At 48.0% G+C, this 16,375-nt stretch overlaps 1 protein-coding gene across 4 annotated transcripts in view; it reads left to right on the forward strand.

The window, feature by feature from the left end:
- The window catches only part of LOC139531480 (nuclear receptor coactivator 2-like), a 192,283-nt gene that overhangs the window by 129,610 nt on the left and 46,298 nt on the right, over positions 1–16,375 (forward strand). For all 4 annotated transcript variants that reach the window (XM_071327957.1, XM_071327959.1, XM_071327960.1 and 1 more), the window contains one exon: positions 1,565–3,056. In XM_071327957.1, coding sequence (XP_071184058.1) covers positions 1,565–3,056 — 1,492 coding nt within the window. The remainder of the gene's footprint in view (positions 1–1,564; positions 3,057–16,375) is intronic.

Below are 16,375 nucleotides of genomic sequence, written 5' to 3' on the forward strand. Positions count from 1 at the left end.
AGAGAGTGGTTAACATTAGGGGTTCAGGGTGTAACCAGAGAGTGGTTAACATTAGGGGTTCAGGGTGTAACCAGAGAGTGGTTAACATTAGGGTTTCAGGGTGTAACCAGAGAGTGGTTAACATTAGGGGTTTCAGGGTGTAACCAGAGAGTGGTTAATATTAGGGTTTCAGGGTGTAACCAGAGAGTGGTTAACATTAGGGGTTCAGGGTGTAACCAGAGAGTGGTTAATATTAGGGTTTCAGGGTGTAACCAGAGAGTGGTTAACATTAGGGGTTCAGGGTGTAACCAGAGAGTGGTTAACATTAGGGGTTCAGGGTGTAACCAGAGAGTGGTTAACATTAGGGGTTCAGGGTGTAACCAGAGAGTGGTTAACATTAGGGGTTCAGGGTGTAACCAGAGAGTGGTTAACATTAGGGGTTCAGGGTGTAACCAGAGAGTGGTTAACATTAGGGGTTCAGGGTGTAACCAGAGAGTGGTTAACATTAGGGGTTCAGGGTGTAACCAGAGAGTGGTTAACATTAGGGGTTCAGGGTGTAACCAGAGAGTGGTTAACATTAGGGGTTCAGGGTGTAACCAGAGAGTGGTTAACATTAGGGGTTCAGGGTGTAACCAGAGAGTGGTTAACATTAGGGGTTCAGGGTGTATAGTGTGACAGTGTGTGTGTGTGAGTATAGACCTGTTCTTGCCCCAGAGTCCTACTCAGTGGCCTCATATACATATTCTACGTTGAACAAAAATATAAACACAACATGTAAACTGTTGGATCCCATGTTTCATGTGCTGAAAAATCCCAGAAATGTTCCATACACACAAAAAAGCTTATTTCTCTACAATGTTGTACACAAATGTGTTTACATCCCTGTTATTGAGCATTTATCCTTTGCCAAGATAATCCATCCACCTGACAGGTGTGGCATAACAAGAAGCTGATTTAACAGCATGATAATTACACAGGTGCACCTTGTGCTGGGTACAGTAAAAGGCCACTCTAAAATAGGTAGTTTTGTAACACTACACAATGCCACAGATGTCTCAAGTTTTGAGTGAGCGTGCAATTGACATGCTGACTGCAGGAATGTCCACCGGAGCTGTTGCCAGTGAATTGAATGTTCTTTCTGTCTGTGTTTTACTGCTCTCTGGTATGTTACTGCTTTCTCTCTCTCTCTCTCTCTGTGTGTGTGTGTGTGTGTGTGTGTGTGTGTGTGTGTGTGTGTGTGTGTGTGTGTGTGTGTGTGTGTGTGTGTGTGTGTGTGTGTGTGTGTGTGTGTGTGTGTGTGTGTGTGTGTGTGTGTGTGTGTGTGTGTGTGTGTGTGTGTGTGTGTGTGTGTGTGTGTGTGTGTGTGTGTGTGTGTGTGTGCGTGTGTGCGTGCGTGTGTGTGTGTGTGTGTTACTGCTCTGTGTGTGTTACTGCTCTGTGTGTGTTACTGCTCTGTGTGTGTTACTGCTCTGTGTGTGTGTGTGTGTGTGTGTGTGTGTGTGTGTTACTGCTCTGTGTGTGTTACTGCTCTGTGTCTGTGTATGTGTGTAACCTCCACCTCTTGTATCCCGTCTGTTTTCCCCAGAGAGCAGTCAGTGTGTGGTATGAGGCCGGGTCAGGACATGGGGCCCGGTGGACAGGGCCAGCAGGGGACAGTGATGGGCCCCGGCCCCAAACCAATGCCCCCCAACCCCTCAATGACACCTCCAACCCCGGGGACAATATCTGGCCTGGTGCCCCAGGGGCAGGACACCACGATCAGCTCTAACAGCACGCCCTTCTCCCTTCCTCATGGAGGTCCAGGGTCCAGAGAACCAGGGCTCGGAGCCGTGGGGTCCGGGTCTGGACACATGCAGGGCTACCGTTACAGTTGCCCACCCCAGCCCATGGGCTACCCCGGAGGGATGCAGGGCGGCATGGGCATGAACCCCACCAACCACCCCCTCCAGCAAGGGGCCAGCTGGAGGATGAGCAGCCCGTCTCGGAGCAGCCCTAGCCCAGCTGGAGGCCCACATCTGGGGCAACAGAACTCGATGCTGTCCCCTAGGCACCGGGCGAGTCCAGGGATGGCAGGGAGCCCTCGCGTGGCCCCATGCCTGCACTCGCCCTCCCCTGTGGGGATTTGTGGGTCTGGAACAGTGGTTGGAGTCGGAGGTAGCGGTCCTGCGGCTAACAGTCTCGCTAACAGCTACACCAGTAGTTCTCTGTCGGCCCTGCAGGCCCTGAGTGAGTGTCACGGGGTCGGACACGGCGGTTGCGTGCACCCACAAATTCATGGCGCCGGGGGGCATTCGCACACACACACCCTGGGGTCACCGGACACGAAGATGATGGGGTCGCCAGTCGGAGTCACGATGGGGGCAGGGGTCAACCCTCACATGATGTCGAAGCTCGGCGGTGTCGCTAACATGGATCCTCACGGAGAGCAGGGTGGACAGTACGACCAGAGACAGATGGACAGACAGACTGACGGGAACGGTAGCGGCGGTAACCACGGTGACGTCAAAGAGGAGAGGGACGGCTCAAACGACGGCCCCAACGCGCAGAGCCGTGTCCTCCACGACAACAAGGGCCACACCAAACTGCTCCAGCTCCTCACCACCAAGTCCGAACCCCTCGACACCCCCTCGTCTCCCAACGGAGGAGGAGACCCCAAGGACCCCTCGTCAGGGCTGGGGGGCCCTCATGGTGCAGGGGCCCCGGGGGGCCACGCTTCATCCCTGAAGGAGAAACACAAAATACTCCACAGGCTGCTCCAGAACAGCACCTCTCCTGTCGACCTGGCCAAGCTCACCGCTGAGGCCACCGGCAAGGAGCTGGGAGAGCAGGGGGGTAACGTCAACATCCAGGGGGGTACAGGAGGGGGTACAGATGGGAACCTCACCTCCAAACAGGAGCCCCTGAGTCCCAAGAAGAAGGACAACGCACTGCTGAGGTACCTGCTGGATGAAGAGGAGGGGGGCATGAAGGAGAGGCAGGCTAGGATGGAGGGAGGAGGAGAGGTAAAGACGGAAATGAAACACCCCCTCCATGTGAAGACTGAGAAACAGGACACGGGATATGATCGCTCTGAGCAGGTGGGTGGCGTGAGATTTCTCTCATTTATGAGTCATAATTGTAAAAGATGAGTAGCACCATGGATTGGGTACAAGTTGACAGAATGGATATTAACTATTAGTGATATTTTCATTACATCGTTTATTTTTTTTGTTGAATGAAAGTTGATGTTGAATGAATGGTATTTAATAAAGGAATATTTCCAGTCATTGCGCTAGAGCTAGTTAGCAACTTCCTCAACTGCACACAGAGACAGAAAAATAATATCCACAAGTTCCTCTGACTAGTACTGGGGAACTACATAAAGGTCCTCATTGTCCCAAAGTATCCCTTTAATAGTGTCAAATTCAGAGAATCTAGAATGAGAGTCACGTGTTCTAGAATGACAGAGTCGCGTGTTCTAGAATGACAGAGTCGCGTGTTCTAGAATGAGAGAGTCGCGTGTTCTAGAATGAGAGAGTCACGTGTTCTAGAATGAGAGAGTCGCGTGTTCTAGAATGAGAGAGTCACGTGTTCTAGAATGAGAGAGTCACGTGTTCTAGAATGAGAGAGTCGCGTGTTCTAGAATGAGAGTCGCGTGTTCTAGAATGAGAGAGTCGCGTGTTCTAGAATGAGAGAGTCGCGTGTTCTAGAATGAGAGAGTCGCGTGTTCTAGAATGAGAGAGTCGCGTGTTCTAGAATGAGAGAGTCGCGTGTTCTAGAATGAGAGAGTCGCGTGTTCTAGAATGAGAGAGTCGCGTGTTCTAGAATGAGAGAGTCGCGTGTTCTAGAATGACAGAGTCGCGTGTTCTAGAATGACAGAGTCGCGTGTTCTAGAATGAGAGAGTCGCGTGTTCTAGAATGAGAGAGTCGCGTGTTCTAGAATGAGAGAGTCGCGTGTTCTAGAATGAGAGAGTCGCGTGTTCTAGAATGACAAGTCGCGTGTTCTAGAATGAGAGAGTCGCGTGTTCTAGGATGAGAGAGTCGCGTGTTCTAGAATGAGAGAGTCGCGTGTTCTACAATGAGAGTCGCGTGTTCTAGGATGAGAGAGTCACGTGTTCTAGGATGAGAGAGTCGCGTGTTCTAGAATGAGAGTCACGTGTTCTAGGATGAGAGAGTCGCGTGTTCTAGGATGAGAGAGTCGCGTGTTCTAGGATGAGAGAGTCGCGTGTTCTAGGATGAGAGAGTCGCGTGTTCTAGAATGAGAGAGTCGCGTGTTCTCGAATGAGAGAGTCGCGTGTTCTAGAATGAGAGAGTCGCGTGTTCTAGAATGAGAGAGTCGCGTGTTCTAGAATGAGAGAGTCGCGTGTTCTAGAATGAGAGAGTCGCGTGTTCTAGAATGAGAGAGTCGCGTGTTCTAGAATGAGAGAGTCGCGTGTTCTAGAATGAGAGAGCCGCGTGTTCTAGAATGAGAGAGCCGCGTGTTCTAGAATGAGAGAGCCGCGTGTTCTAGAATGAGAGACCCGCGTGTTCTAGGTCAGTGAGATAGTCACTTCCACAACTTGTTCAAGCTGAATGACTGACCTGTAGCCTAAAAATGTTTGCCTCATGACCAATGATCTATACCAGGGCAGTAATTAATTTGCATTTTATTGCATGACATAAGTATTTGATACATCAGAAAAGCAGAACTTAATATTTGGTACAGAAACCTTTGTTTGCAATTACAAAGATCATACGTTTCCTGTAGTTATTGACCAGGTTTGCACACACTGCAGCAGGGATTTTGGCCCACTCCTCCATACAGACCTTCTCCAGATCCTTCAGGTTTCGGGGCTGTCGCTGGGCAATACGGACTTTCAGCTCCCTCCAAAGATTTTCTATTGGGTTCATGTCTGGAGACTGGCTAGGCCACTCCAGGACCTTGAGATGCTTCTTACGGAGCCACTCCTTAGTTGCCCTGGCTGTGTGTTTCGGGTCGTTGTCATGCTGGAAGATCCAGCCACGACCCATCTTCAATGCTCTTAATGAGGGAAGGAGGTTTTTGGCCAAGATCTCGCGATACATGGCCCCATCCATCCTCCCCTCAATATGGTGCAGTCGTCCTGTCCCCTTTGCAGAAAAGCATCCCCAAAGAATGATGTTTCCACCTCCATGCTTCACGGTTGGGAGGGTGTTCTTGGGGTTGTACTCAACCTTCTTCTTCCTCCAAACACGGCGAGTGGAGTTTAGACCAAAAAGCTCTATTTTTGTCTCATCAGACCACATGACCTTCTCCCATTCCTCCTCTGGATCATCCAGATGGTCATTGGCAAACTTCAGACGGGCCTGGAAATGCGCTGGCTTGAGCAGGGGGACCTTGCATGCGCTGCAGGATTTCAATCCATGACGGTGTAGTGTGTTACTAATGGTTTTCTTTGAGACTGTGGTCCCAGCTCTCTTCAGGTCATTGACCAGGTCCTGCCGTGTAGTTATGGGCTGATCCCTCACCTTTCTCATGATCATTGATGCCCCACGAGGTGAGATCTTGCATGGAGCCCCAGACCGAGGGTGGTTGACCGTCATCTTCAACTTCTTCCATTTTCTAATAATTGCGCCAACAGTTGTTGCCTTCTCACCAAGCTGCTTGCCTATTGTCCTGTAGCCCATCCCAGCCTTGTGCAGGTCTACAATTTTATCCCTGATGTCCTTACACAGCTCTCTGGTCTTGGCCATTGTGGAGAGATTGGAGTCTGTTTGATTGAGTGTGTGTACAGGTGTCTTTTATACAGGTAACAAGTTCAAACAGGTGCAGTTAATACAGGTAATGAGTGGAGAACAGGAGGGCTTCTTAAAGAAAAACTAACAGGTCTGTGAGAGCCGGAATTCTTACTGGTTGGTAGGTGATCAAATACTTATGTCATGCAATAAAATGCAAATTAATTACTTAAAAATCATACAATGTGATTTTCTGGATTTTTGTTTTAGATTCCGTCTCTCACAGTTGAAGTGTACCTATGATAAAAATTACAGACCTCTACATGCTTTGTAAGTTGGAAAACCTGCAAAATCGGCAGTGTATCAAATACTTGTTCTCCCCACTGTATATATATATTTTTTAAAGACCTCTGTCCACGGATCTATTGCTAATGACACGTCCCTTGAAACTCTCCCGATGCACAACTGTGTGTAAAGACCAGGACCCGGTTCCCAAAATCCTCTTGGTTCATTGTTCATACCGTAGGATCCTATGGTTCTAATGATGAACTTATTAGTCTTAAGATGCTTTTGGCAAACCGAGCCTTGTGCCTCGTTTCCCAGAGCAATCGTTAGAACCGTCCTACAATGTTTATTTTGTAGTCAAATCGTGTTACAGTGAGTTAACCCCCTCTGGGATATTCGGGACGGTAGCGTCCCACCTCAACAACAGCCAGTGAAATTGCAGGGCGCCAAATTCAAAACAACAGGAATACCATAATTAAAATTCCTCAAACATACAAGTATTTTACACCATTTTAAAGATAAACTTGTTGTAAATCCAGCCACAGTGTCCGATTTCAAAAAGACTTGACGACGAAAGCACACCAGACGATTGTGTTAGGTCAGCATCTAGTCACAGAAAAACACAGCCATTTTTCCAGCCAAAGAGAGGAGTCACAAAAAGCAGAAATAGAGATAAAATTAATCACTAACCTTTGATGATCTTCATCAGATGACACTCATAGGACTTCATGTTACACAATACATGTATGTTTTGTTCGATAAAGTTCATATTTATATCCAAAAATCTCAGTTTACTTTGGCGCGTTATGTTCAGTAGTTCCAAAACATCCAGTGATTTTGCAGAGAGCCACATCAATTTACAGAAATACTCATAATAAACATTGATAAAAGATACCGCCATGTTGTGGAGTCAACAGAAGTCCGAAATAGCATTATAAATATTCACTTACCTTTGATGATCTTCATCAGAATGCACTCCCAGGATTCCCAGTTCCACAATAAATGTTTGTTTTGTTCGATAAAGTTCATAATTTATGTCCAAATACCTCCTTTTTGTTCACGCGTTTAGTACACAAATCTAAACTCAGGAGGCGCAGGCAAGTCCAGGCGAAAAGTCATATTACAGTTTGTAGAAACATATCAAACGAAGTATAGAATCAATCTTTAGGATGTTTTTATCATAAATCTTCAATAATGTTTCAACTGGAGAATTCCTTTGTCTGTAGAAATGCAATGGAACGCAGCTAACTCTCACGGGAGCGCGCGAGACTGAGCTCGTGGCACTCTGCCAGACACCTGACTTAAACAGCTCTCATTCCCCCCTCCTTCACAGTAGAAGCATCAAACGAGGTTCTAAAGAAGGTTGACATCTAGTGGAAGCCTTAGGAAGTGCAATATGACCCCATAGACACTGTATATTCGATAGGCAATGACTTGAAAAACTACAAACCTCAGATTTCCCACTTCCTGGTTGGATTTTTTCTCAGGTTTTTGCCTGCCATATGAGTTCTGTTATACTCACAGACATCATTCAAACAGTTTTAGAAACTTCAGAGTGTTTTCCATCCAAATCTACTAATTATATGCATATTCTAGCTTTTAGGACTGAGTAGCAGGCAGTTTACTCCGGGCACCTTTTTATCCAAGCTACTCAATACTGCCCCCCAGTCCCAAAGACTGGCTAGCTAGCTAGTAGCCTAATGACTACATTGTACTACTAGTTACTGGCTAGCTAGCTATTACCCGAATGGCTAGCTAGTACTACTAGTTAATGGCTAGCTAGTATTACTAGTTAATGGCTAGTTAGCTAGTAGCCTAATGGCTAGCTAGTACTACAAGTTGCTGGCTGGCTAGCTAGTAGCGCTAGCTAGCTATTATCACAGACAGAAAGGGTTAGTTATCAGAATATTTGCTAGCTACCGCCATGGACCTCGGTAATTGTTTATAATAATAAAAAAATATATATATATTTTGTACACAATAAAGGAAATCAAATACAGGTCAACAGCTAAATATTTCTCCCAGCATTGAGCAAAGCAGTGGTTTGTTCGTTATGTTCGCCTGCGTCTCCCGGTTTCCTCCTCCCCTGGTTTGTCTTTTTAGCAGCACAGGACGAGGGCATAGCCTGACGCGAAACTAACTGCCCCATCTCGGAGGCGGCTCAAACTAACTGCCCCATCTCGGAGGCGGCTCAAACTAACTGCCCCATCTCGGAGGCGGCTCAAACTAACTGCCCCATCTCGGAGGCGGCTCCACTAGTTCACTAGACGCTGCTCTGTGTGTTTGAGAGATGCCGGACAAAAGGCCGTTTTTTAAAAACCATCCCTCAACTTCTGCCATGTTTACAGACTTCCCCCAAAACAAAGAAATATTGACTCTCGGAGAATGAGTGCACAACTGGTTGCAACATTAAGGGAAAGTAGTTGCTTATAGATAATATGTCAGATGGCTAGCTGCCGGGAAGAGACCTCTATTGCCGTAATGTTGAAGGGTGCTGGCTAGATGAAGTATGAAGCTGACGTTAAACGGAGCGTACCTCAACAGGAGAAAAAAAATAGGCCACTAAAGTTCTCATAATAACTTGGCTTTGCAGAAAGTAAGCTACTGAGACAGACAGTGATGTGGTGAGGCTGAGGCAGGCTGCAATACATGCAGGAGGAAGCAAAGACCGAGATTAGAGAGGAAGCGGGCAGGGTGTGGGTGGGGGGGGTCTCTGAGAGAATCTGTACTAATCTTATCAAACAAGTTAGGGGGGGGGAAATATATGTTTCAATATGAACATCTCCAAATCTTCCCTATAGGTGGTAGATACCATTTCCCATTTCTCCTGGTAGACGGTAGATACCATTTCCCCTGGTAGACGGTAGATACCTTTTCCCCTGGTAGACGGTAGATACCTTTTCCCCTGGTAGACGGTAGATACCATTTCCCCTGGTAGATGTAGACGGTAGATACCTTTTCCCCTGGTAGACGGTAGATACCTTTTCCCCTGGTAGACGGTAGATACCTTTTCCCCTGGTAGACGGTAGATACCTTTCCCCTGGTAGACAGTAGATACCTTTTCCCCTGGTAGACAGTAGATACCTTTTCCCCTGGTAGACGGTAGATACCTTTTCCCCTGGTAGACGGTAGATACCTTTTCCCCTGGTAGACGGTAGATACCTTTTCCCCTGGTAGACAGTAGATACCTTTTCCCCTGGTAGACGGTAGATACCTTTTCCCCTGGTAGATACCTTTTCCCCTGGTAGATGTAGACGGTAGATACCTTTTCCCCTGGTAGACGGTAGATACCTTTTCCCCTGGTAGACGGTAGATACCTTTTCCCCTGGTAGACGGTAGATACCTTTTCCCCTGGTAGACGGTAGATACCTTTTCCCCTGGTAGACGGTAGATACCTTTTCCCCTGGTAGACGGTAGATACCTTTTCCCCTGGTAGACGGTAGATACCTTTTCCCCTGGTAGACGGTAGATACCTTTTCCCCTGGTAGACGGTAGATACCTTTTCCCCTGGTAGACGGTAGATACCTTTTCCCCTGGTAGACGGTAGATACCTTTTCCCTGGTAGACGGTAGATACCATTTCCCCTGGTAGACGGTAGATACCATTTCCCCTGGTAGACGGTAGATACCATTTCCCCTGGTAGACGGTAGATACCTTTTCCCCTGGTAGACGGTAGATACCTTTTCCCCTGGTAGACGGTAGATACCTTTTCCCCTGGTAGATGTAGACAGTAGATACCTTTTCCCCTGGTAGACGGTAGATACCTTTCCCCTGGTAGACGGTAGCTACCTTTTCCCCTGGTAGACGGTAGATACCTTTTCCCCTGGTAGACGGTAGATACCTTTTCCCCTGGTAGACGGTAGATACCATTTCCCCTGGTAGACGGTAGATACCTTTTCCCCTGGTAGACGGTAGATACCATTTCCCCTGGTAGATGTAGACAGTAGATACCTTTTCCCTGGTAGACGGTAGATACCTTTTCCCCTGGTAGATGTAGACAGTAGATACCTTTTCCCTGGTAGACGGTAGATGTAGACGGTAGATACCTTTTCCCCTGGTAGACGGTAGATACCTTTTCCCTGGTAGACGGTAGATACCTTTTCCCTGGTAGACGGTAGATACCTTTTCCCCTGGTAGACGGTAGATACCTTTTCCCCTGGTAGATGTAGACAGTAGATACCTTTTCCCTGGTAGACGGTAGATACCTTTTCCCCTGGTAGACGGTAGATACCTTTTCCCTGGTAGACAGTAGATACCTTTTCCCCTGGTAGATGTAGACAGTAGATACCTTTTCCCTGGTAGACGGTAGATACCTTTTCCCCTGGTAGATGTAGACAGTAGATACCTTTTCCCTGGTAGACGGTAGATACCTTTTCCCCTGGTAGACGGTAGATACCTTTTCCCCTGGTAGACGGTAGATACCTTTTCCCTGGTAGACAGTAGATACCTTTTCCCTGGTAGACGGTAGATACCATTTCACCTGGTAGACGGTAGATACCTTTTCCCTGGTAGACGGTAGATACCTTTTCCCCTGGTAGATGTAGACAGTAGATACCTTTTCCCTGGTAGACGGTAGATACCTTTTCCCTGGTAGACGGTAGATACCTTTTCCCCTGGTAGACGGTAGATACCTTTTCCCCTGGTAGACGGTAGATACCTTTTCCCTGGTAGACGGTAGATACCATTTCCCCTGGTAGACGGTAGATACCTTTTCCCTGGTAGACGGTAGATACCTTTTCCCCTGGTAGATGTAGACAGTAGATACCTTTTCCCTGGTAGACGGTAGATACCTTTTCCCTGGTAGACGGTAGATACCTTTTCCCCTGGTAGATGTAGACAGTAGATACCTTTTCCCCTGGTAGATGTAGACGGTAGATACCTTTTCCCCTGGTAGACGGTAGATACCATTTCCCCTGGTAGACGGTAGATACCATTTCCCCTGGTAGACGGTAGATACCTTTTCCCCTGGTAGACGGTAGATACCATTTCCCCTGGTAGACGGTAGATACCATTTCCCCTGGTAGACGGTAGATACCTTTTCCCCTGGTAGACGGTAGATACCTTTCCCCTGGTGGATGTAGACAGTAGATACCTTTTCCCCTGGTAGACGGTAGATACCTTTTCCCCTGGTAGACGGTAGATACCTTTGCCCTGGTAGACGGTAGATACCTTTTCCCTGGTAGACGGTAGATACCTTTTCCCCTGGTAGACGGTAGATACCTTTTCCCCTGGTAGACGGTACATACCTTTTCCCCTGGTAGACGGTACATACCTTTTCCCTTGGTAGACGGTAGATACCTTTTCCCTGGTAGACGGTAGATACCTTTTCCCCTGGTAGACGGTAGATACCTTTTCCCTGGTAGACGGTAGATACCTTTTCCCCTGGTAGACGGTAGATACCTTTTCCCCTGGTAGACGGTAGATACCTTTTCCCCTGGTAGACGGTAGATACCTTTCCCCTGGTAGACGGTAGATACCTTTTCCCCTGGTAGACGGTAGATACCTTTTCCCCTGGTAGACGGTAGATACCTTTTCCCCTGGTAGACGGTAGATACCTTTTCCCCTGGTAGACGGTAGATACCTTTTCCCCTGGTAGACGGTAGATACCTTTTCCCTGGTAGACGGTAGATACCTTTTCCCTGGTTGGCTAGATGGTAGATACCTTTTCCCCTGGTAGATACCTTTTCCCTGGTAGACGGTAGATACCTTTTCCCCTGGTAGACGGTAGATACCTTTTCCCTGGTAGACGGTAGATACCTTTTCCCTGGTAGACGGTAGATACCTTTTCCCTGGTAGACGGTAGATACCTTTTCCCCTGGTAGATGGTAGATACCTTTTCCGCTGGTAGATGTAGACGGTAGATACCTTTCCCCTGGTAGACGGTAGATACCTTTTCCCTGGTAGACGGTAGATACCTTTTCCCCTGGTAGACGGTAGATACCAATTCCCCTGGTAGACAGTAGATACCTTTTCCCCTGGTAGACGGTAGATACCTTTTCCCGTGGTAGACGGTAGATACCTTTTCCCCTGGTAGACGGTAGATACCTTTTCCCCTGGTAGACGGTAGATACCTTTTTCCCTGGTAGACGGTAGATACCTTTCCCCTGGTAGGCTAGACGGTAGATACCTTTTCCCCTGGTAGACGGTAGATACCTTTTCCCCTGGTAGACGGTAGATACCTTTTCCCCTGGTAGACGGTAGATACCTTTTCCCCTGGTAGACGGTAGATACCTTTTCCCCTGGTAGACGGTAGATACCTTTTCCCCTGGTAGACGGTAGATACCTTTCCCCTGGTAGACGGTAGATACCTTTTCCCCTGGTAGATGGTAGATACCTTTTCCCTGGTAGACGGTAGATACCTTTTCCCTGGTAGACGGTAGATACCTTTTCCCCTGGTAGACGGTAGATACCTTTTCCCTGGTAGACGGTAGATACCTTTTCCCTGGTTGGCTAGATGGTAGATACCTTTTCCCCTGGTAGATACCTTTTCCCCTGGTAGACGGTAGATACCTTTTCCCTGGTAGACGGTAGATACCTTTTCCCCTGGTAGACGGTAGATACCTTTTCCCCTGGTAGACGGTAGATACCTTTTCCCTGGTAGACGGTAGATACCTTTTCCGCTGGTAGATGTAGACGGTAGATACCTTTCCCCTGGTAGACGGTAGATACCTTTTCCCCTGGTAGACGGTAGATACCAATTCCCCTGGTAGACAGTAGATACCTTTTCCCCTGGTAGACGGTAGATACCTTTTCCCGTGGTAGACGGTAGATACCTTTTCCCCTGGTAGACGGTAGATACCTTTTCCCCTGGTAGACGGTAGATACCTTTTTCCCTGGTAGACGGTAGATACCTTTCCCCTGGTAGGCTAGACGGTAGATACCTTTTCCCCTGGTAGACGGTAGATACCTTTTCCCCTGGTAGACGGTAGATACCTTTTCCCCTGGTAGACGGTAGATACCTTTTCCCCTGGTAGACGGTAGATACCTTTTCCCCTGGTAGACGGTAGATACCTTTTCCCCTGGTAGACGGTAGATACCTTTCCCCTGGTAGACGGTAGATACCTTTTCCCCTGGTAGATGGTAGATACCTTTTCCCCTGGTAGATGGTAGATACCTTTTCCCTGGTAGACGGTAGATACCTTTTCCCTGGTAGACGGTAGATACCTTTTCCCCTGGTAGACGGTAGATACCTTTTCCCTGGTAGACGGTAGATACCTTTTCCCTGGTTGGCTAGATGGTAGATACCTTTTCCCCTGGTAGATACCTTTTCCCCTGGTAGACGGTAGATACCTTTTCCCTGGTAGACGGTAGATACCTTTTCCCCTGGTAGACGGTAGATACCTTTTCCCCTGGTAGACGGTAGATACCTTTTCCCTGGTAGACGGTAGATACCTTTTCCCCTGGTAGACGGTAGATACCTTTTCCCCTGGTAGATACCTTTTCCCCTGGTAGACGGTAGATACCTTTTCCCTGGTAGACGGTAGATACCTTTTCCCCTGGTAGATACCTTTTCCCCTGGTAGACGGTAGATACCTTTTCCCCTGGTAGACGGTAGATACCTTTTCCCCTGGTAGACGGTAGATACCTTTCCCCTGGTAGACGGTAGATACCTTTTCCCCTGGTAGACGGTAGATACCTTTTCCCCTGGTAGACGGTAGATACCTTTTCCCCTGGTAGACGGTAGATACCTTTTCCCCTGGTAGACGGTAGATACCTTTTCCCCTGGTAGACGGTAGATACCTTTTCCCCTGGTAGACGGTAGATACCTTTTCCCTGGTAGACGGTAGATACCTTTTCCCTGGTTGGCTAGATGGTAGATACCTTTTCCCCTGGTAGATACCTTTTCCCTGGTAGACGGTAGATACCTTTTCCCCTGGTAGACGGTAGATACCTTTTCCCTGGTAGACGGTAGATACCTTTTCCCTGGTAGACGGTAGATACCTTTTCCCTGGTAGACGGTAGATACCTTTTCCCCTGGTAGATGGTAGATACCTTTTCCGCTGGTAGATGTAGACGGTAGATACCTTTCCCCTGGTAGACGGTAGATACCTTTTCCCTGGTAGACGGTAGATACCTTTTCCCCTGGTAGACGGTAGATACCAATTCCCCTGGTAGACAGTAGATACCTTTTCCCCTGGTAGACGGTAGATACCTTTTCCCGTGGTAGACGGTAGATACCTTTTCCCCTGGTAGACGGTAGATACCTTTTCCCCTGGTAGACGGTAGATACCTTTTTCCCTGGTAGACGGTAGATACCTTTTCCCCTGGTAGACGGTAGATACCTTTTCCCTGGTAGACGGTAGATACCTTTTCCCCTGGTAGACGGTAGATACCTTTTCCCCTGGTAGACGGTAGATACCTTTTCCCCTGGTAGACGGTAGATACCTTTCCCCTGGTAGACGGTAGATACCTTTTCCCCTGGTAGACGGTAGATACCTTTTCCCCTGGTAGACGGTAGATACCTTTTCCCCTGGTAGACGGTAGATACCTTTTCCCCTGGTAGACGGTAGATACCTTTTCCCCTGGTAGACGGTAGATACCTTTTCCCTGGTAGACGGTAGATACCTTTTCCCTGGTTGGCTAGATGGTAGATACCTTTTCCCCTGGTAGATACCTTTTCCCTGGTAGACGGTAGATACCTTTTCCCCTGGTAGACGGTAGATACCTTTTCCCTGGTAGACGGTAGATACCTTTTCCCTGGTAGACGGTAGATACCTTTTCCCTGGTAGACGGTAGATACCTTTTCCCCTGGTAGATGGTAGATACCTTTTCCGCTGGTAGATGTAGACGGTAGATACCTTTCCCCTGGTAGACGGTAGATACCTTTTCCCTGGTAGACGGTAGATACCTTTTCCCCTGGTAGACGGTAGATACCAATTCCCCTGGTAGACAGTAGATACCTTTTCCCCTGGTAGACGGTAGATACCTTTTCCCGTGGTAGACGGTAGATACCTTTTCCCCTGGTAGACGGTAGATACCTTTTCCCCTGGTAGACGGTAGATAACTTTTTCCCTGGTAGACGGTAGATACCTTTCCCCTGGTAGGCTAGACGGTAGATACCTTTTCCCCTGGTAGACGGTAGATACCTTTTCCCCTGGTAGACGGTAGATACCTTTTCCCCTGGTAGACGGTAGATACCTTTTCCCCTGGTAGACGGTAGATACCTTTTCCCCTGGTAGACGGTAGATACCTTTTCCCCTGGTAGACGGTAGATACCTTTCCCCTGGTAGACGGTAGATACCTTTTCCCCTGGTAGATGGTAGATACCTTTTCCCTGGTAGACGGTAGATACCTTTTCCCTGGTAGACGGTAGATACCTTTTCCCCTGGTAGACGGTAGATACCTTTTCCCTGGTAGACGGTAGATACCTTTTCCCTGGTTGGCTAGATGGTAGATACCTTTTCCCCTGGTAGATACCTTTTCCCCTGGTAGACGGTAGATACCTTTTCCCTGGTAGACGGTAGATACCTTTTCCCCTGGTAGACGGTAGATACCTTTTCCCCTGGTAGACGGTAGATACCTTTTCCCTGGTAGACGGTAGATACCTTTTCCCCTGGTAGACGGTAGATACCTTTTCCCTGGTAGACGGTAGATACCTTTTCCCCTGGTAGATACCTTTTCCCCTGGTAGACGGTAGATACCTTTTCCCTGGTAGACGGTAGATACCTTTTCCCCTGGTAGATACCTTTTCCCCTGGTAGACGGTAGATACCTTTTCCCCTGGTAGACGGTAGATACCTTTTCCCCTGGTAGACGGTAGATACCTTTTCCCCTGGTAGACGGTAGATACCTTTTCCCCTGGTAGACGGTAGATACCTTTTCCCCTGGTAGACGGTAGATACCTTTTCCCCTGGTAGACGGTAGATACCTTTTCCCCTGGTAGACGGTAGATACCTTTTCCCCTGGTAGACGGTAGATACCTTTTCCCCTGGTAGACGGTAGATACCTTTTCCCTGGTAGACGGTAGATACCTTTTCCCTGGTTGGCTAGATGGTAGATACCTTTTCCCCTGGTAGATACCTTTTCCCTGGTAGACGGTAGATACCTTTTCCCTGGTAGACGGTAGATACCTTTTCCCTGGTAGACGGTAGATACCTTTTCCCCTGGTAGATGGTAGATACCTTTTCCGCTGGTAGATGTAGACGGTAGATACCTTTCCCCTGGTAGACGGTAGATACCTTTTCCCTGGTAGACGGTAGATACCTTTTCCCCTGGTAGACGGTAGATACCAATTCCCCTGGTAGACAGTAGATACCTTTTCCCCTGGTAGACGGTAGATACCTTTTCCCGTGGTAGACGGTAGATACCTTTTCCCCTGGTAGACGGTAGATACCTTTTCCCCTGGTAGACGGTAGATACCTTTTTCCCTGGTAGACGGTAGATACCTTTCCCCTGGTAGGCTAGACGGTAGATACCTTTTCCCCTGGTAGACGGTAGAT

Source organism: Salvelinus alpinus, chromosome 10, assembly GCF_045679555.1.
Source record: "Salvelinus alpinus chromosome 10, SLU_Salpinus.1, whole genome shotgun sequence".
NCBI classification, from domain to species: domain Eukaryota; kingdom Metazoa; phylum Chordata; class Actinopteri; order Salmoniformes; family Salmonidae; genus Salvelinus; species Salvelinus alpinus.